The 24,533-nt window shown below is 40.4% G+C and overlaps 2 protein-coding genes across 8 annotated transcripts; one reads left to right on the top strand and one right to left on the bottom strand.

Annotated features, from left to right (window-relative positions):
- Positions 1–128: 128 nt before the first annotated feature.
- LOC122414633 (ester hydrolase C11orf54 homolog) lies at positions 129–6,604 on the bottom strand. Of its 3 annotated transcripts, none has more exons than XM_043426093.1 (6): positions 6,341–6,604; positions 1,794–1,889; positions 1,520–1,618; positions 1,156–1,334; positions 781–1,042; positions 129–647 (listed from the first exon to the last, which is right to left on the bottom strand). In XM_043426093.1, exons 1-6 carry the CDS (start codon positions 6,468–6,470, stop codon positions 307–309), a joined length of 1,107 nt encoding a protein of 368 aa, XP_043282028.1. In that variant the 5' UTR covers positions 6,471–6,604; the 3' UTR covers positions 129–306. The 3 variants fall into 3 exon arrangements, with proteins under 3 accessions (XP_043282028.1, XP_043282030.1, XP_043282029.1); XM_043426095.1 differs by lacking the exon at positions 6,341–6,604 and adding an exon at positions 2,688–2,826; XM_043426094.1 differs by lacking the exon at positions 6,341–6,604 and adding an exon at positions 2,298–2,447.
- Positions 3,008–24,326, top strand: LOC122414628 (paxillin). 5 transcript variants are annotated; one of them, XM_043426081.1, is made up of 9 exons: positions 3,008–3,160; positions 13,125–13,288; positions 17,670–17,859; positions 18,310–18,445; positions 18,621–18,825; positions 20,191–20,751; positions 20,838–21,068; positions 23,044–23,164; positions 23,252–24,326. In XM_043426081.1, the coding sequence occupies exons 1-9, from the start codon at positions 3,148–3,150 to the stop codon at positions 23,395–23,397; spliced, it is 1,767 nt and encodes a 588-aa protein (XP_043282016.1). In that variant the 5' UTR covers positions 3,008–3,147; the 3' UTR covers positions 23,398–24,326. The 5 variants fall into 5 exon arrangements, with proteins under 5 accessions (XP_043282016.1, XP_043282015.1, XP_043282014.1 ...); XM_043426080.1 differs by lacking the exon at positions 3,008–3,160 and adding an exon at positions 4,960–5,609; XM_043426079.1 differs by lacking the exon at positions 3,008–3,160 and adding an exon at positions 10,028–11,291.
- Positions 24,327–24,533: the final 207 nt, after the last annotated feature.

Here is a 24,533-nt window from a genome sequence, read left to right as displayed (position 1 = left end):
AACATTGTGCCAACGTACCTCGAAATTGGGAAGCAGACATGGTGGCTTTACCATTTGAATATTTATTTTTCTCTCGACATTTCGCCAGTCGTTACGCCAAAGATCATTTAGTTTATGTGTCACTGTTGTACAGTTGAAAAAATAGATTTTTATTTACAGAAAAATGTCACTACCAATTAGAATTTACGAATTAGTTTAAATATAATCTTATAAAATTAGTAACAAACTTTTATGCAACAAATCGTATTTGGTTTTGTCTTCGTAAAGCTCAATTTTATGCTTTTTACTCTTCTCAATTGACTCTTATCAATCTTTGCCGAATTTCAGTTTCTCCGGTGTCTGATCGACACGATAGAGTTTTTCACAAACGTTGAAATATCCCAGATACTCGACCGTTTCGGGGGTCGTGTCGTAATGATAATGTCCGCCTTCGCCTTGGTGACCGAAACTATGGAAATGTTGAACTCTGAGGTCGAGCTCTGTCTCGGCGGAGACGAAAGTTCCAAGGGCGACAAGAGGTGCAGACATGTTATAAAAACGTAGCCAATTGTTCAACTCGGTCACATTTCTTATGGGAGTTTTCGAAAAATCTTGCATCACGTGCTGATGCACTTTTCCTTCCTTCAACAAAAATGCACCTCCCATGCCTGCAAAACAAATGATAAATGTGATGTTCCCATTATGTCATCAAACGAAAGCAATTCTTTATCTTTGCGCACAATCTATCATTTTTAGTGTACAACGATAACAGATTTTATCTTTAATTTAAAAAATACTCACCGACTAACTTATCAGTGTACTTCGCTGCGAGTGCCTTTTGCATTGTTGCAATGAAATCAAGATCTCCTGTCCTTTTCTTAGCGTGAACTCGCAAAACTTTACCGGCTTTTCCTTCGCTCGCATAGAGATTCGCTAGCAGCGCGCATCTCGTATCACTACCGATAGAATCCTCCAACACGCATTTTTCGTTTTGATTCACCCAAGCCAATCGAGTCTCGTTTTTGAGCACGTTACCAGGGCCAAACGACACGTTCATTATCATCTGGAAGTTACAAATATTTTCATCAAATTTCATATAAAATGGATCTTGCGCTTGAATATCAAAATATAACATTCAATGTTGTTAAAAAAATTTTCAGTATCATCAACGCGTACCTCAGCATTGCGAGAAAGGTAAGGCCATGGCCCAGCCCCAGCTCCAACCACAAATGCTTTCTCTCCATAATTCACTCTTTTCAATATTGGCCTCACATCGTAGAGTTTTTCTCTCTGAACAAGAGGAAGCAGAAAAGCTGGACCCCCGATTTCCAAAATAACTGGTTTGCCTCCGAGACCTGATGAAACATTGAAGTTCTTATTTCCAAAAAAAAGTGTAATAGTTTGTTCCAGCTTATCGCTTCTTTACTTAACTCTCAACGACATGTTTTGTAGTAAAAAAACATGAAATTTTTCAACAAAAATTCCCTTCCGGGAGTAATACCTTCCCCCGTTGAAATAAATGACATAAACTGTTAAATACCTGAATCTGCAAGGCCAAACGGTGATTTTGTAAGATCCGGACAGTCTACGACTTCGACAGTGCACTCAGCAAAATTCTTCGACAGTGCAGGAATGAATACTGAAATTGTGATAATCCGTGTTTCACTAAAGTTTCTACAAATCTAGTTCCAATTAGATATTTAAAAAAATCAAAACCCACGCATCAATCAATTTTTATTGTCAAGTGTTATGAAACCAAAAGTGCATTTCTAGGACCGATAGGACAAAAAGAAATTCATCTCTTCTTCACTTACCATTTTTGATTTCTTCCAGTTGTGGAGAATGAAGGATCCTCTCCTCAATTTTCAAACTCTCTACTGGAAGTGCTGCAGCCATATTATTTTGGAAATCTTTGAACGAAAAATGAAAATAATTGAAATATATTATTGAAAATTACTATTGATTGTGATTAACTGTACAAACGATGTCTCCCGATCACGAAGGGAACAGTCGCGTTGTCAGAAGAATTTGAAGTAGAAAACAAACTCGCATTCGATACAATATATATGAACGAAGGAATCTTATCTTATCAGAAAAAAAACTCATGACCTTACGAAGTAATCGACTTACTGAGCACCGCGTAAGCTTTAATCTACAATTTACAATTGTTTATTTTTATTATACTTTTGCACAATTTAAGCATTACAATTTGTTCTTGTCGAACTCTGCGAGTTTCATGTAAAATTATTGTCTGCGTACATCAGGACATTATACAACTTTATAAAAAGCCAATGATTTATATAGAAACAAAAAATTACGTTTCGTAAATGAATTATTCCATCCGTGCGTTTAACTCTGTGCTAACTTTTCCTCATGACAGAATAATTTCCTACTGTTCGCGCGAATATAAACAGCTGGACCTCGGCATTGACGCTTGTAGGTCACATGATGCTGATGCATCAAAAAAATGTACTGGCAAGTTACAGGCCTATATTGTGGCGAAAATGTGAACGAGACCGGTGTTCGAATTTGCCGGGAAATGTTAAGATTTCCCAAATTGATCTTCAGTCAAAATGTTCTTTCTTGATAGTGGTATTTAAAAAAGCAGAAAAAGGAAAAGCTTTGCAGTTTCTTTAGACATTGATCGTTTTAGTGGTACATTGCATGCGGATGAATAAACAAAGTTTGGAAAATGAGCGATTTCTAACCTTAATTTGGACTGTTGTCTCGCGCCTGCGCATTATTCCGGTGGGCAAAAAAGTAGCTGCAGCGAGTTGTATCAAAAGATAAACACATCACTTCTCCAAAACAAAAGCTGCCTAAAATTCCGTCATTTCTATTTTTTCTTTCTTCTGAGATTTTGAAATAATTCATTGTTCGCAAATATAAATGGTGATTCGAAAGATATCGAAGCTTCGTTTGTTTATTTGACGCTTAGGCGCGGCACAAATTCTCAGAAACGCTTCTCTCCACCATGTTAGAATTTTTCACGTCGGAGCTCCGTCGAAGAGATCGCGGCTAGAAAACACTCGGGTTTCTGTTCGCGGAAGTTTAATTCGTCCGATGCGAAATAAATCGCTGTTTAATAAACGTGCCCTGGTGTTGGAAAGACATTTGTGATTTGTGATATTTTTTGGAGTTAAGGCGGAACACACTGTACGGAAAACAATGGACGATTTGGGTGAGTTGAAAAAATTCTTGACACTTTAACCTCAAAATAATGTGACGAAGCAGCAAATCTTGAAACTAAATTTTTCTTGTTACCCATATGAATCTTTACGCAACTTTTTCCATGCTTTTCCTTCCTCAAAATAGATAAACATCGCTTTGCGGTCTTTTATCATAATACTCTAAGAAAAACATTTCATGGATTTTATTATCTCGTGTTACAACGGAATTTCAATTTTCCTGTTCGCGGGAACTTCAAACGGGCTCTGTTTCGAAAACACTTCGTACGATTTCGCGGACTCTCTCATTTGTGTAACTGACACCTCGACAAAAGTTTGATTACTCCGCGAGATTTTCGGAGGCCTTTCGAAAAATTTGGGATTTCATGAGGTGAACGTCACTTGCGCACTTTTCATCCGCACCGTAGAATTAATCGTCGTTTTTTAAACATATTTTTTCCACTTCTTCGACTGGATATAAATGAGAAATTTCAATTTAAACAAGAGCAAGTGACAATAATGCGTGTCCGTCGTATGTCCCGTGCCAGAGAACACGATTATATTTAGTCACCGGTGCTCCGAAGCTCGTGAGACAGAGAAAGTGCAAGAGAAAGATGCAAACAGGAAGAAGAGCAACAACGACGACAGGAAAAGGAAAAACTCGAGATTTCTCGATTCGAGCGAAGGCGTGACTTAAATATATCTAGTCTCGTTTGTTCGTCTTCCCACAAACGTTTCAACTGTTCTCTAAGAATCGTCTTCTCGTTTACCACTTCAAAGAAAAAAAAACCCGTACCGTCGTGGTTTCCTCATTTAAAATAACCGAGTTATTTTTCGATCCCGGAAACCGAAAAAATCTAAAATCGTCGAGATTGATAAAAATACAAAGCACGACAAAGCCTTCCAATAAATTAGTGCACATTTTCGAATACGATCCCGAGCTAGTAAAAAATTCATTTTTTTTAATCAATTGAACGAAAATAATATTTTACTAACAGATAAATGACTTATGATTGACGAATTCATAGAAAGACACAGTGAAATTCTTTAAATAAATTATAAAAACAAACTTCGAATAAAGAGAAACGACGATACTTAAAAGTCCATTTTTACCGTTTCGCTTCAACAAATCTGCGCGTTTGTAGCCATATAGAAAAATAAATCGTTCGAATCAACGATTCAACTCTGTCTAGCCAACGACTCTGTTCACCACAATAATTGGGGGTTTATTTACTAAACGATCCGAATATACACTGAACCATAGCCGTGAAGCCGTGTCGCCAACCTCCCCTTCAGCGCACTGCTGTATACACTTGGCTACTCGGCGTAGGGCGGGGCGAAAGGGGGGGGGGGGGGTGCACGTTGTGTTGTCGCGCAGCACGCGATCGCGAGCTTTTCATTTTCAGTGGCTATCGAGTCAACAAGTGGCTCAACAAACCTCGTGCTTCGTTGCTCATCCGTTTCGTATTTTTTTTTTAACATCGTCTTAATTAACATCACAGAAAAGTGAAAAAATAATCAAACCGGTAATAAAAAAATCTCGTTAAATTGAATCGCGCTTCAGTTTTCACGTTCGTTTCGTGTTCCACTCAAGCAGTCTCGTTGAAATCGGCGAGGACGAAACAAAATCGACGACATAAACATTTGGAATTTCAACTTTTGTGACTCGCTCGACAGCTCAATTCAAGGTCAACTACCTCCCGTAAAATAAATCAAAAATTGAAAAAAAAAAAAAAACTTCTCAAACGTGAAATTGAACGAACCGTGCGATAAAAAGGTGAGTTGAATCGGCTTCGTCGGATCAATGTGATTCGACGTAACCGCGCGCAGTATAAATTTTTCATTTCTCGTGTCATGAATTCCCGACTGGAGTTTTATCCGTGAACTTCGGAGATCGACTCGATTAATGAAAATAAATTATTGATCATCCGTAAACTAATCTATCGTGCAGTGGTTGTTTTTTTCGTATCTTCAAGAACACTCGATGGCCGCGAGAATTGTCGGTCACACACAAGCGTGAACGACTCTCCGGGGTTTATTTAAAGAAAACTGTGTATAGGGATCAAGAGTGAGACGATAAACCGGCGAACGTTACACTCTCGAGTCTTCTAAAACACTCGAACGTCTTTTTCTAGCAGAGCTAGTTCCTCATTCGAAAATCAAAGCTCACTCGACTTTGCTTGTAAATAAATAAAAAAAGGGCTTTGACGAAGACATTTACGTGAAAACCTAACGATCGGCTCGCTCGAGAGACTCGACGATCCGTGCAACATCGATCATGATTTAATCCGATTTGAGCTATTTCCGGACACTCGAATCCATTAATATTGAATTTATTCAATTCACCCGTATAAAATCAAGTGTCAAAAATGGCGATGGATAGATCGATGTACGGAAAAGTCCTGCCTGGACCAACCTATCAACCGTACAGAATTACTATGGCTAAAGGTTCATCTCCAGGATGTAAGTTTTTCCAATAATTATTCATTTTTTAAGCCAACACGAAAAAATATTTAAAAATTGACTTTCGATCTGACATGATCGCAGCACCAAAAGTTGTTCGTTTTCTTTCAATTTTTCGTGTGGAAAAAAATGTTTTTTTTTTTTTTTTTTTTTTTAATGAAATGACATTTGAACGGTGCGAATGTCAAAAATACGATTCGAATTCGTATCTCGTTCGTGGGTGTTGCTCACTCAAAATGGCTTATCTGTGGAGAGCGAAAAGAATAAATTGAGGAAAAAATAAAATTGTACTTGTTGCAAAATCTTCGAGGGATTGCAATATTCGCGAGGTATGAGTATGATAATTCCGGTTTAACCAACGCAAACACGTTAGAAGGATTACACGTGCTTTATAAATATCACTCGAGGAGAGTATAGTGCAATGTGTGTCTCGAAATGCTTTAGAAAGGGAGAGATGAATTAATAGAGGCGTTCAGGAACGTTTTTCCAAGCCCATGTAAGAGGTTCAATTACTCGATGCACACTGCGTCCTTTCAACGCTTTGATAATTCTCATCTGTCATCTTGCTCTGTCAGAATTGTCTGAATTGATCGTTCGTACGATGCTTCGTATAAAAACTGTCAAAAAAATCGAATTTTAGTAAAAAGTTTCAAGAATTTTTCAATAGGATTCAAAAACTCGTGAAACATTAAAATAAAAAATTTTTTCTGACATTCATTTATTTTTCTTACTGTGTAGGCTCCACCAAATTATTTGAGGAAATGCACACGACGTTGCAGTTTGTTTAATTTTCAGTCTTTCCGATTTATTATTGTCGTCTGGTTCTCGAGGGGGGTGCTGATATTCTTGGGTCAAAGCCATTATTTCTATCCTTGCCTCATTTCGTCTCAGGGGACTTGCACGTTCGATCTGTCATCTCGTAACGAACCACGAGGCGACTTCCTCTCGCTAACCGCTTTCGTACGCACCGAAATCATCACCGAATTTGACTGATCTTTTAAAAATGACTTTTAATTTCGTAGCACCTTTTGGGCACTGCCCTCGAGCTCGGACGTCGAGAGCTTCGAGCGTTACCGCTATTTCTGCTTGTGATATCGATTCGATCGGATTCGTGTGTTAATTATAAACTTCGAGAGACGCAAAATGGCCCGCGATCGGGTCTAACCAAAAAACCATTTCGCTTGTCCTTCGTGTTGGAAAAAACGAAAATTTCGACTCGCCGAAACGACGCGGCAGAGCCGAAAAGAGAGAATCGACTTTTTCGGTGTTTTGAGGTTAACGCACGCGATATTCGGCCTCGGAAAGAATCACATTCCGGTCACTCTGTTTTCTTTCGTAATTAAAATCTCCTCGCGCTCTCCAGAGATTCATTCACCGTGTGCTCTGCTCGCGGTTTAATCGACAACAATTGTTCCAATCATGATAATCGGTCGAGGAGAGCGAGCAGGCGACTGTCACTGTTTCTCAACGAGTTCATTATTTTCATTCCCACTAAAAATGGCATCTTGCCCTAATAATCCATGAAATATTACGATTCTTGGGGATAGATATCGCGAAAATAACATTCGGTGTGCAAAATATTGTCAGGAAAATCTTCCGTACCATAAATGGCATTCCTCTTCGTTGCAATTTATATTTTTATAATGTGCGGCATTACGAAATAACGCACTTGGTGCGAACTAAATGAGTCAGGGATTCCTCTCTCGCATGTCCCTATTAGTCGAATATTTATCTCCGCCCTTCACCCACGTAAAATCCCGTTCGCCTTGAAAGGAACTTTGCGATCAAACCAAATCAAACTTTACACGAACAATTGAAAAATGGCCGACGACATTAACGAACATCTTTACAGAAGCTCGAAACTCTTCACAATTCTCAAAATTTTGATCAACCGGATTCAACTCGTCACTCGATATCCACTCGGTTGGCATCGCTTTGTGGATAACTCTCGACGACGGTACAGTCGATAACCGAGAATTGCAGTTTCGGCGTCGGTAAAGTAGGTTTATCCGTTACCGACGCAAATGGTTGATAAGTAGTTCCTGATTCGCTCGTCTCTCCGTTTGTCCGTTCGACTCTTTCAAATACTCTGATGCAAATATTAACGAGAATGTCAGGCAAACCGAAAATCTGCCACAATCGTCGTACTCTCAATCAATCGACTTGGAGGCTAATTAGTCGAAGTTTCTTTTCTCGATCTTCTTCTGAAAAAAAGGACGATCGAGAAAATTGGATAAACGCCAAAAAGTCCGAATGAGTCGAAGCTGACTCGGGTTGATTTCATGGTTCCGTATAATCTGTTACTTCGGACGTAGCAGAGGTTATCGTATTTTTTAAGCACACGGATTGAGAGTCTAAATATATAATTTTTGTTAAGCAACTGGTTATTTCATCGCTGCTATTTACAGTGAATAATCGATTAAGGCTTTCGATTAAACTCGATCTTTAGTCTCGAGCTAATCGTTGGACTAATTTTGCGGTTTTTTAACGACGTTTTTTAAACTAATGAAATAATAATTCGACGGAAACATCGTGTGCAACGAGCCTCTCGATAATCGCACTCGACTTGTAATCATCGATTTTTATTCGATCAATCTGATGACCTTTACGCATCCGTCGGACCGATAAAAAACTGTTTTTTTCCTTCCTCGCATCCGAACGAGCACAATTTGGAATCTGCGAATGGACGTAAAATCTTGTGGGTGTGTTGCGTGGTCGTTTCTCGTGGTCAACCGAGTTGTGCTTCGTTTTTTGTAACGTCCTCATCTTTGTATAGATTTTTTCAAGTACGCATTCGTTCGCAGCTCGATCGAGCACAATATCAGACTTATTGGGTGTACGTACAAAGTTAAAAAGTCAAACGAGGCACTCGAGAGCGATCAGTCTCGTATCGATCGTCGTGCGGGTTTTTCTCAGGCTTCGAATCGAGAAAACGAAAACCCCCGATCGAATCATTCGGAATTCGAAGCGTCATCAAAACCGTACGGAAAAATTGCCAAGCGTACGCGTATCGAGCCCTCATTTTTCGATTTTAACACGTACGAATTTATCGACTCAGTGCTTGAAAGTGTTTCGGAAAATTGAATGCAAGCGTCGAAACCGGATTGTGAAAAAATCAACGAAAATAATTGCAACCTCAAACCAATGTTGCAAATGAATTTATAAAATTTTCGTTCTTTGTGTATTTTGAAAAAAGTTTAAAAAGAAGCAAAATAAAAACTGTTCTGTGTGTTAGTGCGTGGGTCGGACATCGAGACCTTGATATCGCGTGTTTACTTTCGAGAACTGTTCCCATATGTGACTCGATCGGACGTTCGGTTCCGCGCATTCGTACAGGCTTCCCCGAATTCGATAGTCGAGTCCGCTCGAGCCAGGATACTTCAGGGAAATTGAGGGACACTCGAAACAACGCCGCCATTTTCTCAAGCGTTCATATTCGACCTTTCCAATTCGAGAAATTATTAAATCGATGATTTAAAATGAATGATTACTTATGAAAAATAGAAATAGGAAAACTTTTTAGAAAATTGAATTTGGGATGCTCTGTATCCTGTGCCTCTTCGCTTCTTTTTCATCCCACGCGTTATCGATATCGTAGCTCCGTGACAAAATAATTCAGCATGGAAGCACAATAATGAAGATCGAGGAATACTACTCTGCGTCGAGTTGAAACTCGGAACGAAAAAAAGCAAAAATTTCTCCCGAACAGATAAAAATATTAAGGTATAACTGCTGGATGGATAGCTCGACCAAAAATTATATCTCATTGGAATTTCCGTACTTCGTGATGCAATAAAAATCTGAAAAAATTCAACAACATTTGGAAAGCTATGAACAACAATTATCAATAATAATATTGCCCAAAAGTTAATAACAATTTGTTTAAACAATTAATTATTCAATAATTTTGCGATGACCTATTGTTTTTTTTTTACGAATGAAATGTGCGTATTTTTCTGAATGCTCATGAATTTTTTCAGAATTTTCGTGGATTTTTGAAACTTCTTGAAAAAATGTTGAAAAAAAATTTTTTTAATTTGAATTTTGGATATGTTTTAGAAGACATATTTACCATCAGTTTTGAAAAGTCTCAAAGTTACTAGATCAAAAATGTACAAATAGAGCCACTTAAAAAATTAAAAAAAGGGAATTTCAAAAATCCACGAAAATGCGCACATTCGATTCGTAAAAAAAAACAAGGGTTTACTGTAAAATTGTTAAAAAATGATTTATTTAAACAATTTATTAATAACTTTTGAGCAATATTATTATTGATAATTGTAGTTCATAACTTTCCAAATGTTGCTGAATTTTTTCAAATTTTTATTGCATCACGAAGTACGGAAATTCCAATCAGATATAATTTTTGGTCGAGCTATCCATCCAAGTAATACCTTAATTAATCACCCTCGTTCGCTTCAGTTCACAAATGAATATTTCTATATTTTGCCTTCCGCAACAATGATAATAAAATTCGTGTTTATTAACTCGAGTCTCCAGAGCAGCTCGCACGGAGGCGAACTGCAAGCCCGATTGCTTCATTAGTCGTAGACGAAAAATAAAGAAAGGAGGATGAAAAGACGAGGCTACCCGCGCTCAGATAGGAGCTCGGGGAGGGATTTGAAAGAAAAAAGGGAAGAAAAAGATGAGATTTCGTGTGTCTGGCTATTTCGTTGTGAGTTATTTCTGGTTGTTCGCTCTCGCGTAACTAGGTGAAAACTTCTAGATTTCCCTCTCTCGGTTTCTTCCGCTCTTTCTGCAATGTCCCATCTCTCAAAAGCTCCTCGACCTCGTCTCCTTCTTTCTCATTCTTGCTCGATTTTCTCGAGGGCTCGTAGAGACGCGCACGAGTTTCAAATCCACATAGATAAAAAAAAAAACGTAGCTCGGCGTTGCAGCGAGCGATTTCTCGCCAACGGACGAACCAAAACAACGCGATTCCCGCCCTTTTGTGAATCAACAAAGTCTGTACGGTGAAGTTTACAAAAATGCTGGATTCGGGTGCTCACAGTGGGATTTAGCTAGGCCAAGGAAAGGTTGGAACGGGGGGGCGGGCCGGACACGAAATTTCATACACGTAACTTCGCGTAGTGGGCTATATTTCGACGAAGGTGGAGAAAGAGCGAGAGAGCGAGTGCCCGGGTTCGGGAAGTTTACCGACCAGTTCCTCACGTCTCGCCGGACATCTCGGGACTGCGTCAGCTCGCTCTTTCCCTCGTCTCTTGTACACACCCTCCCCCACCGTAATTTCCATCTTTGTCTTTTTTCGCGCTCCCGATATAGATCGAAGCGGACGATCGGTTCGACGCGTCGAGTGCGTGCCGCCGCTCGTAATCGGCTGATCGTTTTTCGCTTCCGATTAAAAAAATATTTTCACTCCCGGTTTTCCCGCGCCTCGGTTCCTCCGTCGATGTAAATTAGTGAACTCGGTGCCCGAGCGAATCGATCGATGTGTCAACTTTTATCCGCTCTCGTTTTCCTTTAGCAGTGCGTCATTTTATTCGTTCGTGGATCTTCGCCACCGCCGGGGCTCACCGAGATATTCCTTCGTTCGTGCGAATTATATTTATTGCTTTTGTTCCCCCATGGCGAACATGGAGAGGCCAATGTCGCCCCTTAATTCCATAAGCCCCGCGCGCTTGGCCACTATCCAACGTCACGCTCCATGGGAACGTCATATGGGTGAGTTCAGCCATTAAAAGTTGATCGTTGTTCATCGGATTCTCACTTTTACACGGGAGCCCCGGTTTCATAATGAAAAATTTGAAATCGGGAATCGGCGGAGCACTTTTTCAGTCGCGTTCCGTTCGATCAATATTCATTGATCGATCCGTCATCGTGATTTTTCTTCTTCAAATTATTCAAATTTATACAAATATCAAATCCGACTGTCAAATTCGTTCGATTTGACACTTTGGGACAACGAATTCGTGGAATTTACACGATTGGTGAACTAAAATCGGATTTTTGATACCACATTTATTCGGATCGTGGGAAATTTCGTTTTTCAAGTTGTGACAAAAACACTGGAGACTTTACGACATTTTGACGTTTCCCGTGATATCTATAGCTGTATTTATAGCGTGCACTTCGGAATGCACACCGCTTGTTTATCCCCGCCAAATGGAATCCACGTGCCCCGTTCGTCGCACCGGCTGCTCTCACCAAAATAACGGATAACGAACGACCAACGGAAAACTCACGATTCCATGGACTTTATCACTTTCTGCCAAAAAAAAATCATACTTTTTGCATCTCCCGAAATAGTCGCGGTTCCTGTCATTAATCGCGGCTGTGGTTAATTTTTTTCCACTGTACCGAGCCTCCGAGTACCGTCGTGAATAACGAATCGTAATTTTTGAACGATAGTCAACGGGTCGAGCGATTCAGAAATATTTTGAACCTGCGACGCGGATTTTCGAACTGCTACGACTGTCAGTGGGATTGCACGTTGCGTGGAAATCCGAGCGATGACCGTTGCGCTGAATCGCTTGGAAGTTCGCTTTCCAGCGAAGCATCGATGACGCTTTTATATATCGCGGTTTCCTGCACAAGCCTTAACACTCGAGCCGGGCGGAAATTCCCCTCCGAACGAACCTTCTCTGTATTTCCCCACTTCTCCGTCTCTTTCTCTCTCCTTTATCTTGCGAACGTGCGATCCAGCAAAATCGGTTCAAAAGGAAGTTCGACGCGTGAAAAAGTGCACGGAAATTTATAGCTCCGACGCTTCATTCCATTCGAGTAGAAAAAACTCTCCGATTTTTCAGTTCAATGACTAAACCTCGTGCGTGACGATCCCAAGAAAAATAAAAGTGAAAGTGTCTCTTTCGATCACACGAGATCTTCCATCGAGCCCCGAATCCCCGATCAGTGTCGCCGGATTTCCGTTCCCATTTATTCTAAATTTTATCCAAGTGTGCGTCGTGTTTCGCGAGTGCCCTTTCTGACCTTCGTCGATTCGCCGAAAGCTCGGTTCGCGAGTCCCGAAAATGTTGAGCCTCGGTGAGAAAATAGAACGGTTTTCTTTGTGCGAATTCAAACTTTCGAACATAATTTTCTCCGTGACAGTTGCCCTCGGCGTTATCAGTCAGTCACACGAGATAATTTATTTTTGTTTGTTTTCGAATCGATGTTATCGCGCGTGAAACAGCGCACCAATAAAAATCTATGCAAATTCATATTCTTGTGCGGAAACGCACGCGTCGCGTAAAATCGTCGCTTTTTATTGTATTGACCTTGCCGCCTTGTCGTCGCTCGACGACAAAATATCATCTCGTTACGGGCTGCAGCGTCGTCGATTCCGTCATCGCGGAACAACGCGCTCCCGAGTCTCATTTGAATCATCGTCGTTTTTCCCCCCCTCTATCGTCGGCCATTTTCGAACGTCGCACATTTTTCATAGCGAATCTCATTTCTGTCGCGATCTTTTGACGGTTTCGTTAGAATTATTCGCCCACCGAGTTACCTTTGCAACGTCCCAATGATTCGTCGTTCCACTTCGAACTCTGATTACAGACGCGCTACTCGCCGACCTCCAGAACACAGTGTCCTCGGGACCCAATCATGTCAGCAACAATGCCACACCTGGTTACGGCTCGCTCAACGGTGCTAGGAACAATCATCCGTCGAATGTTTACAGATCGTACGAGTCTCGTACTTCGCCACTGCCGCCACAATCGGTGAGTTTTTTCGTGTCATTTTTCACTTTCATTTCAGGCATTTCTTCGAAGTGTTCAACGCGGAGTTCTACGAAATTCCAGCCACACTGAACCCGAATTTGGCGCATCTCGAACATTTTGAGAATCGAATCGAAACGTTGAAGCCTGAATTTTACTTTCCAGTTGTCTTTAGGTGATGAAATTATAGAAAAAAATTGCATAAAAATTCGATTTAAACGTCGGTTTAAAAAAATGATTGGTAATCGACGAAAATCCGGATAATCGAGACCGAAAATTCGTAAGCGAGAATTTATCCGATGAATTTTTCGCTGCTCGATCGATACTGAACAGGGAATGATCGACGCGAGGAAGGGATCTGCGTGAGCGCACCGATGCTCGGCGCTGCGAAGCCAGGAAGGAAGCCGCTAGATGGCAGGCGTCGACTGATTTGGCGCCCAGTTTACGCGCGTTTCCCATCGAGGCGTTAATAACGAAACCAGAGAGCGGAGGTATTTTGAAGGGTGGTTTTTCCGGCAAGATTTTCCCACTTGGCACGATCGAAGACAAATTTCGTTAATATTCGAGTTTGGAGGCCGGCTGAAAACAGGAAACGAGTTATTCTTTCGGGCGTTCGGTGAAGGAACGTCGACGCGGGCGGCTGAAACGAAAACTTCCAACGTCATCGAACGACACGTCGAATCTCTTCCCTCCATTCGTCAACTCCATCGAAGTTTTTAATCTCCCAGTCGAAGCATTGAGAAGTGTTCGCGGCTCGGGGCTCTCGCGGCCTTCTCGATATTCCAGACTCACCGGAAATAGATTCGGGTGTGGCCCCGAGTTCGCCGTGTTACAGAAACCCACTAAAATTTCGAGTCATCAATCCACTCGTCTCTCGCCGAATCGCGAGGGCAATCAAAGCGACTCAATTTTCCAACATGACCGTAATTGAACTGCTCTTTTCCCTCAATATCATTCGCCACGGGCATTAAAATATTACGACCGGAAATGGGCGCCTGACCTACGGAAATATTGATCGCACACCAAGTTTTATGCGATACACCTGTTAGCTTTCCACCTGTTATAACAGTATCGATTTTTTCATGCTTTCTCGAGACTCGTGCAGCACAGCAATTGCATTATTTATAACACGCTGCTGCACCGCCCGCGTTCGAACGAGCCTTCGTGCAATTCGAGCTGCAAAGTTTTCCACCTGTATTTTTCACAGTGACTGAATAATTTTTCTCCCCGTTAAAAATTTTCTAAAACTGCTAAAACTTTGTCAACTTTGTCGCTCGGGTTATGAATTTTTCAGATTTTTTCGATCGATTTATTTCACGATTTACAGCTACCGAGGCAAAACGACACTTCCAGCTTTGTTTTTATTCGTCTGTAAATTAACAGTTCTGGCATTTTTACAGCTCCTGCCGAGACCGATGGGACGAGCAACGCCAAATAATCCAGCACGTTGGGAAGAAAATTCCCCAATTGACGAATTCACTATTCGGAGGTTACGTGATCGATACACAAACGTGAAAATATCTCGAAGGAAGGTCCCCTCAAAGAAATTGGCCAATAGGTTGCCAATACAGATGTAACGCGTAGGATGAGCTCAGGAAAGCCTCACACAAGCTCTGCGTTATAATTAGACCATATTATACTTATAAATAAATGGTCGAACCGAAGCTTTTGGTGAATCGAGAGAGAACGACTCGAAAGTCACGTATTCCGTTGGACAATTTTTCCAGATTATTGTATCAGCAAACGAATTGCCTCGATCATTCGATTCCTTCGTGCAGTGCGAGCAAAAGTGATTGAAAAATCTTGAGTCATCGATCGTATCGAATATTTCACTCGAGACGTTCCAAATTTTCGCTCAAATTTTTTTTGCATCGATATCATTATTTATAAAAACACAAACTCCGTGTATCAGCACGCGGATAACACGTGTCTCGTGAATTTTACAAGATTCAAACGGAAATTAGAACGAATTAGCTCTCGGTGCATCAGCTGCCAGGATATAAATTTATAGGGCGATTAGAACGCATTACGAAACGTAATAATATAGTATTCGTTTACCCTTGGCAATACGAAACTATCGCGATACTTCCTTTCAACTGCGATGTAGCAGGAACAAAATGTTTACAGAAAAGAAAATCGTTGGATAATATTTTTTGGAATTTTGACAAAATTTGTGGGTAGGAAAATTGTTCAATACCAGTTAAGGAGGGTGGATCACGCAATCGAAATAATCAGAATTTGATCAAATTTGGTGTTAACATTCTTTGGTATCAAGTATACGAATACAATTTTTTTCAAATTTTTTTACCACATGGTTATCGAATAATTGAACGTTAAATCGAAGTTCTTAAGCATGAGACGTAAACTCTATGCTTGTACAGGTGAACTTTAGTGTTCAATTACTCGAGATCTATGTGGTAGAAAAATGAAAAAGAATTTGTATTGTCTTATATATTTTGAAAGAATACGTTTTCTAAATTTTATTAAATTCTCATCATTTTGAAATTCTTTATATTTTTAACATGGTTTAGCATGGCAACGTTGTCTCGTCGCGATCGACCTTCCTTAAAAAGTCGTCGGTTAATTGCCAATTTTTGGGGGCACAATTCGATTGTTTAATCGCGTGAATCGAGAGATTTGAACGTCACGAAGTGTCCTGAAATAGAATAAAATAAACGAGCTTTTGGGGAAAATTATAATTAATGAGGATCGCAAGATTTAATCTAATCCGCTCTTCAATCAAACGTTTGTTTCGTTCTTTTGGCAACTCTGTTTCCCACCGGCAGAGCCATATTTTTCGTGTTTATTCGGATCCCACAAACAGGACTGAATAATCGAATTTTGGATCGGGCTTCAAAGTCAAAGAGCGGGGGATTTTCTCGTAGACGACGAGCGAATACTGTCCACGTATTTAGCCGAATGTGTTATCTCTATTTCACCCTTGACATGTTTCCACAGCACGGATATTTCTGGCTTGACGTCGACTTCGGTGCTCGCGACTCTGCTGGACACCGGACACATTCGCGAGAGACGACGATGGCGAAAAAAGTCAACGAAATGAGCAACAAATTTGTGATGACTTGCTAAAATAATCGAAACGAAATTGATCTCCGTTCGAAATTTCTCGTTTCCCCGTACAGCTTCGTCAGAGAAATACTTTTCGTCAGTCCCATGCCCTCGTTTTCAATAGGGTGTTACACCTTTTTTTGAAAACTGTTACAAAATAATCCTGAGATCGTAATAAACCAGTGGAATTTTTATTTATATTTTATAAGACCGAAAAGTCTCTTGAAAACTATTTTTTATTTATAATTTTCAATTTTCCCGCGGAAACGCTTGCCGCCGTGTTGTTTCGGTTTGTGACGTCACTCCGTTAATAAACAATGCGATTGCGAAAGACCAGGTATCAAGATTTCTGAATATAATGAGTTATAATAGCATATCATTGGTGTCTCGTGTCTGAATGCGATAATACGAGTGTAAAAATGCCTCAAAAATTGTGAATTCATCGCCACCATCAACATTTTTACCATTGATAGATTTGTACTTTTTGCTTTCACAAAACCGCCTTCCATGATGCGATTTTAATAAAATGAATGATAAAAGTCCACAAACGTACACAATAACTTGTAAAATTTAAAAATAACACAGAAGACACGATAAGAATCTAGGTTGTTTACTATCGGAGTGACGTCACGTTGGAATCGAATGTGGCGGTTGGCGTTTTAGACATTTGAAGAACAGACGAAAAAGGACGATTTTAAAAATTGAATTATAAACATTTACATTGCATTTTAATGAATAAATATTGACGTTTCTCGTTTACTTTTTACGAAATCTATCATAAACATGGATTTTTATATATTTTTTTACATGGTGTAAAATACCCTGTTCTCATTGATAAACTTGCGAGAGGTTTCGAACGGAACGACTCCGAGACTTTTTGTCCGAGAGCCCCCACGCCTATTGCTGATACTAAGAGGCAATGCAGGAAGGTTACGATACAGACGTGCACCGAAGCCTAGCGAACGAGCGATCTGACATCATCATTTGGAATAATGTCGAAACTATAAGAAGCTTCTTGTTGTTCGAAATAAACGACGGAGTTTTGTACGTGACGCGTTTCAGTTGGCAAACGTTTGTCCAAATGCATTTGCCGCGCGTTAAAATACATGCGGCAAGGTTGATTTGATTTACACCTGTGTTTTTCCCCTGACATTAGCATCGATTCGGTCTGTCATAATAATGTCCTCGCTCTCGAAATATTAATCATATTTTTTCTTTCATCTGGGATAGAAAAGTTTGAAAAACCTGATTTTAGACTAAAGAAGCTGCGAGCTCGAAATCTTTCTCGTCGACTAATTAATCTTTTTTCAAATTACAGCCCACCTACCAGAATCGCGAGGTGATCGAGGAAACGATAACGAAGAGCACCAACTCCAGCGGCGGGCAGTACCACAGTCAGAATCCTGGAGGCGGAAAAATACCCTCGTTGAATAATAATCTTTCGGAGCTGGACACTTTGCTCCAAGATTTGAGCAACGCACGCTACAACAGCCACTTTCAAGAGCGCGGTAAGCTCACTGGCGAGAGGATCTTCGATAAATCATGGCTCAGAAACCATATTCGGAATTATAGTGTTGCACGAGTGATCGATTACTCGACTGATTCAAATATCAAGTAGTCGAATGATCATTCGACTTGTTAATTATTAGAGAAGACACGAAGCCCCCGAGTGGTTGGCACACTTCCATCGAATATTTTACAAATTATTTCGTACTCCGATTCATCGTACGAGCTTTTCTATGAGATTTTCTATTAATACGAAATTGAACGACGAAATGAAAAATGTAATGACTTGCAGAGTCGATGACAGCAACGAGTTTTCTCTGCTTCGAGAAAATCAACGGAAATTTTAACAGGGACAAGATTTATCGAGAATAAATATTCAAATCGCATGACAAACGCTTAGCGACGATTAATAATCGGATTATTGAACAATATGAAATATTGTGGAATTGCAGAGGTTCTGGGATCCTCGCAAAGCGGATTGAACGGCGACGCCGTCAGCCCGATGCGCCGGTCGCCGAGCAGCTTGTCAGCGTCGAGGCCTACCGTCGATTCTTTACTCGAGGAATTGAGCACAGCGGTGCCAAACCCGTGAGGAGACAAATTTTATAGAAACATAAATAGTAAACCAAGATATTCGTCTGACTATGATGCTCTTCGTTTCGTCGAGTTTTGTTGAGTCAAATGTCAAATGAATGGGCCAGCCTTTTATTTTTCACTCCAACGATTATCGAGAGACATCAAATCATTTTTGAATATTTTTCAGCGAATATCCTCAGGAAGGGAGAGTGAAAGTAACAATCCAGGAAACTTCGACCGAAGTTCAGCCGGTGTACGAGAGTTATCCATCGAGTCAGAACAATTCGTTGAGTCGCTCGGAATTGCACAGAAGTTATACGAGCAATGGGCACACGGCGAGTAACGCGACCAAAGAACTCGATGACCTCATGGCCTCGCTCTCCGAATTTAAGGTACTTTCGGCAACGTTTGTCTCGCCGTCGTAACCCACTGCTGAGATGATTTTTTTGTTTCGTGTACGATGTTTCAACGAGAAACATTGATGGGAGTGTTATCGTCGACGGATCAAGTAAATCGATTGCTTCTGCATCGCGAATACGTTCGTTCAGAAGAATTGTATAAATAAATCCTTCGGAAGCTCACGCCGAGTCGCTCGGACGAATTTTCATAGGAAGTAGGAAAAAATTTTTTCTGTGAATCTTTGCACAAAATAGCCCAAATTGGCATTTCGAGATCATCGCGTGAACACATAAACAAAGTAATCTATTCTATTGCACATTTTAATGTGTAAATATATAAATATCAATTCATATTCGTGGGCAGTGGGTAGGATAATAAAACAGCGATGTTGAAACGTTCTCCTGCCCATTCTTGGCTGGCCAAGTTACCGAAATAACTCGTGTTCCAACGGTTGCGGCCGACACTAGTAACGAGGCGGGGAGCAAAATGCTCTAAGAGCGTAGAATTATCAGCTCGCTATCCTCGATCCCCAACCCCCACTTTAATCGCTCAATCTTTTCATTTTTCTCTCTTTCTTTCCGCTCCACCTTTTTCCCCATTTTTTCAACATCCTCCGACATCCGAACCGCGAGAAACACCGCCGTGATCATTTTCGATACAGTTAAAAAGCTCCTCCACTGCGATTCTTGACGTGGAATAAGTGGGGGCAGAAAAGGTGAAGATAAACATACACGCTCCTACGAGAAGCTCCCTCTCAGGGAAAACGGTGGTGGGGACGAAGTCTGTGCTACAGCCGAGTTTCGTCGTTCACGAATATCATTTCAGTCAGTCTTCAGCTAGTCGAGACCAAAAACCCTCGACTCAATTTCATCTCCTCCGGGACGATACCTTTTGTACGATCATAATAAATTTTTCAAATCTCATTCTCATCCGATCGAACTTGACGTCCGTTGAAATTTTAATTCGTATTCCCGGGGGACGTGCTTTGGGACGAAAATTATATCGCGAAAGTCTTAGAATATTTCCTTGCTTTGACTAAATCCACCACGACTATCTTGTGGATGAATATCGACGCTCAGCTTCAACGCGGTTTGAAAAAACGAAATAAAAGTTTTATTTCGACAAACAAAACATGAAAAATCGAACGCCGTTCCGATCTAAATAGACATTCTTGATCCCTAAATAACTCGTTGCCGGTATCAACGCCCACGCGCTCCAAAAGCACACGTCCCTCGGAATCACCGGAGACCCACAAGCTCCTTTCATTTTTTTTTTTTCATCGGATTCAATGACCGAGAGTCGTAAAAACAAGAAACTGAAATAAACTCAACGAAAAAATTGTTTTCGCTTGTTTCCAGATCAACGGGAGCACTCATCAGCATCAAACCGTGACAGATTCGCCGTACGCGAAGCCAAACAAGGCAACGAAAAGTTCACCAAGTCCGTTGCTGCAAGAGGGTAGCAACGTCGTCACAGTGAGTAGCAGCGGCGCCGGAGCCGGTGGTGGGGTCGGTGTGTCACCGTCACAAACGAGAATTCACATAACCGAAACTCACACGAGCCATCAGTATCAACCGCAACACGGCGAAGCCCACACAACGACAGCTCAAGCGACCAGCCACATTGTCAAACAGAATCAATTGGATTCTATGCTTGGTAATCTACAAGCAGACATGAGTCGCCAAGGTGTTAATACGACGCAGAAGGGCTGCTGCAACGCTTGCGAAAAACCAATCGTCGGACAAGTCATTACCGCGCTTGGTAAAACATGGCATCCGGAACATTTCACCTGCACGCATTGCAACCAGGAATTGGGAACGAGAAATTTCTTTGAGAGGGAGGGACATCCGTACTGCGAGACCGATTATCATAATTTGTTCTCGCCCCGTTGCGCCTATTGCAACGGACCCATTCTCGATGTAATTTAAATAAGTTTTCATTAACTTTCTCGCAGTCCGAATAACCTCGCCGAAAAACTATTTTCATGCCGGATTTTATTTTCCAGAAATGTGTGACAGCCCTTGAAAAAACTTGGCACACGGAACACTTTTTTTGCGCTCAATGTGGCAAGCAATTCGGTGAAGAGGGCTTCCACGAGAGAGATGGAAAACCGTACTGTCGCGAGGATTACTTTGACATGTTTGCCCCGAAATGTGGTGGCTGCAACCGGGCTATCATGGAGAACTATATCTCAGCTCTCAACAGCCAGTGGCATCCGGATTGTTTCGTTTGCAGGGTAGGGCTGCAGTCTTTATTGACAATTTAATTAATGAAATTCAGTTTTTCTTACAGGGGCTTTCGGTCAGCACATTTTTGTGGATCCGAAGAACATTTTTTTTTCTCCGGTGAAAATGTTCTTTATGAATGAGAAAAAACAACTTTATGTGTAAAATTACAGGACTGCAAGAAACCCGTTTCCGGAAAATCCTTCTATGCCATGGAAGGAAAACCCGTTTGTCCGAAATGTGTCGGAGTCGACGACGAGGAGGAGGAAGAGGAGGAGGCATAAAGAATTTGTCAATTCGTCGCTCCCCATGTTATCCCTTTCGACTGTCTTTTTGGTTTCTCCTCTTTTTATCGATTATTCGAGCTCGCTGCTGCGGCGTTGGTTGAAAACGGAAATTTTGCGTTCTGGGATTTATCGAACTGAGTTTTGAAACAACGAAAACACCATTGAACTGGAAAGCACGTCCCGAATGCCCTTGGGGCTCCGGCCATGCGGAGCCCCGCTGATGATGATCCCCATGAAAATTCATTCGATAAATTTCCAAAGAATTGAAAAAATACGTTGAGCCTCCCAAAAACAACGAGACTCGAACGACACTTGCGAGAATGACACGTCTAAAAATGCGTCGTCAGTTTAATAACGAAATGTAAATTTTCACCAAACAAATTTAAGAACCCATCAAAATTCCTTTCTTCAAATTCCCTCAGTCAAATAGCACGAATCAGAATACCGAAGAAGACACGAACACACTGGAACAAACGAATGTTCAACAGAAGAAAAACATTTTTTTCCACATAGATAGCATTTGCAAAAAAAAACGAGGTGCAAAGTGTCGAAGAAAGTTTGTAAAAAGTAATCCAATAGAAATATTTTTTTAGGAAATAATTTTTATAACTTTCTCGCATTTGACCCTCCCGTGCAAACATACAGATATTTATATTTTACTTCCAGAACTGTTATCTTTTGAAATGATAGTTTTTGCCTAACAATATCTCGAAAAATACACGAGTAATGTACTTTGCGAATTAATAAATATGAAAAAAATAATAATCAAAAAAACAACAAAAAAAAACAAACACACAACACTGCTGGTTCTGGTGAGCGAACAGCCACAGAATTATCAACTCTTGGCGTCGGTCGTCCCGTCACGCTTTTCCACTGTACCTTGGACGAATTTCGAAGTCGTGACGAGATACCGACGCTAATTCGGTGTGGATTCTGATTCGTGTTTTTTCAATACTGGCGATGATTTATAGTCGAGGTTTCGTTTTTTTATGAATTCAGTAAAACTCGAGCCATTTTGTTTGACGAAATAACAGAAATAATTCGTTTTTTTCCGTTAATGACTCTCGTCGAACGTTGAGAACACGAGCTATTTCTGCATACGACAAACAATCGAGAGCTTGTAAGGATTTTCAAAAAAATTGAATGCATGGGAATTACGCATCTGCCTGACGTATAATGGCCTTGAAAAAATCGAGGGTGCGAATTTCTTTCTTGTGTATCTATTAATCGCGACTCTCGAGAATTCCCATCGTAGCTTTTGTCGGAAAGAATTTCTTGAAATTCTCCCGTTTGAGACCTGTTAGGCTCGCGAGTTGGACAACGATTGCCAAGCATCGAGCAGACGTGTCACCAATTTGTCCTTCTCACTCCGTGTTAACGACGTTTGGCTGCTTTCCAAAAACGGCGTCACGTTTCAGTGATTTTTGGGTCTTTCACTTTTCTCAAGTTTAGAATACAAACTTACGAAAACCCTCGTTGTTTACTCACCGGTCTCTTGGAGCTTTCATGGAGTTCTTGGGAAAGTTTATCGAAACGTCAGAAAAGTTTTTAAGAGTTCGAATTTCCAGTTTTTCTAGGACGACACAATTTCGAAATGTTTTATTTTCTTCTAATGAATTAATCTGTTATTATTTACAGAAGAGTCACTCCATTTTTGATCCCAAAAAGACTAAACTTTTTTTACCATTCAATATTGCAGGACTGCAGACAAAAGTTCCAGGGTGGTTCGTTCTTCGATCACGAAGGCTTGCCTTACTGCGAAACTCATTATCACGCTAAAAGGGGCTCGCTCTGTGCCGGTTGTCACAAACCCATTACAGGTTAAAACTATAACAGCTTGAATAATCAATAATTAACGTATTTTTCTGGACTTTTGAACTTTCATTCATTCGAATATTATTTTCTAGGTCGCTGTATAACCGCGATGTTCCGCAAGTTCCATCCGGAACACTTTGTGTGCGCTTTCTGTTTGAAGCAATTGAACAAAGGAACGTTCAAGGAACAAAACGACAAGCCCTACTGCCATGGTTGTTTCGAGAAACTTTTTGGATAAAAATCTATTCAAAAGAGATTCCCACTGATTAATCGTCAGAAGATAATGCATCGAAATGACGAAGGAAACTAAAAAAATTCTTTTAATGTTGAAGCCGAAAACGGCCTTGAAGGCGAAATAGTCTTCGAGTCAAATTATTTACGTTCGCAATTAATGAAACGAACGGTACAGTTATATATTTATAAGTCCATATATATATATATAAAAAACATTTTTAACGCTCCGAGGGGAAACGAGCACGAAAATTTTGACTTCCTTTTTTTTAATTGTCGAATTTTTAGATTAAAAATGAAACCGAACTGGGTGCTAATCACCATATTTTCTTTGACAATTGTTTTTCACTAATACTGAAAGAGTGATCCACCAGCCGGGTTATTTTACAGTTTATATATGTAATTATATATATTAATGAATTGAGAAGCAATGTGAGCATAGAACAATCGATGCTGTCCGTTTAAGATCTTGTTACGTTTACGAATTTATATGATGTACAGTTTGAGGCAAAGATTTTATTCTCTCACTATTTCTTCGTCAATAAGAAAGAAAGCACGTGTCAGAAATGAAGAAATGAAGGTATTCGCACGCTGAACAGCAATTATATATGCGGGGTACCCACAATGAAATTTCTTTACCTTCGTTTACCGCGAAACGCCACTTCTTTTTTTTATCAAATATATAAGACGTACGATAGTCGAATATTTACGTGCTACATTACGATGAACAGCAAAGTAAATCGAGAAAAAATATTATAGAAAAACTGGTACTACCGACACTATTAACGCAGTATTAAATATTGATCCACTAACGATAACTGATAACGCGAACGAAAGGACTGCAGCGTGCTCGATAAGAGCTGCGTTGACATTAGCCAAATTATGCTACGAACTCTGTGTAGAGGTTTCAGGAAATTTTTAATAAAAATACTTAAATCATCCGTTTCTTTTCAACTGTAAATCAATAATTTAATTCTTGAAGTACCCTTCTGCGTTTAGTGAAATTTACAGTAAAAGTATGCAGTGGAATATGGAATAAAAGTATGAACGAAATTTTGAGCAGTTTTAGGGACAGCTCGAAAATTACAAAACTTAGGTCTCAATCGATGTTCTAATTTTCATCGAAATCGAGGAATGAGAAAT

Source organism: Venturia canescens, chromosome 8, assembly GCF_019457755.1.
Source record: "Venturia canescens isolate UGA chromosome 8, ASM1945775v1, whole genome shotgun sequence".
Lineage (NCBI taxonomy): Eukaryota > Metazoa > Arthropoda > Insecta > Hymenoptera > Ichneumonidae > Venturia > Venturia canescens.
This window is presented reverse-complemented; position numbering and strand designations above follow the sequence as displayed.

Bases quoted from the DNA above. Each gene is read 5' to 3' on its own strand.
- LOC122414633 (XM_043426093.1), bottom strand. From the start codon at position 6,470: ATGGCTTTGACCCAAGAATATCAGCACCCCCCTCGAGAACCAGACGAC. The intron at 1,043-1,155 runs GTACGCGTTGAT...TGTAACTTCCAG, and splicing joins ACCTTTCTCGCAATGCTGAG to ATGATAATGAACGTGTCGTT. The intron at 648-780 runs GTGAGTATTTTT...TTTGTTTTGCAG, and splicing joins GTACACTGATAAGTTAGTCG to GCATGGGAGGTGCATTTTTG.
- LOC122414628 (XM_043426079.1), top strand. From the start codon at position 11,195: ATGGCGAACATGGAGAGGCCAATGTCGCCCCTTAATTCCATAAGCCCC. The intron at 11,292-13,124 runs GTGAGTTCAGCC...CTCTGATTACAG, and splicing joins TCCATGGGAACGTCATATGG to ACGCGCTACTCGCCGACCTC. The intron at 18,826-20,190 runs GTACTTTCGGCA...GCTTGTTTCCAG, and splicing joins CCTCGCTCTCCGAATTTAAG to ATCAACGGGAGCACTCATCA.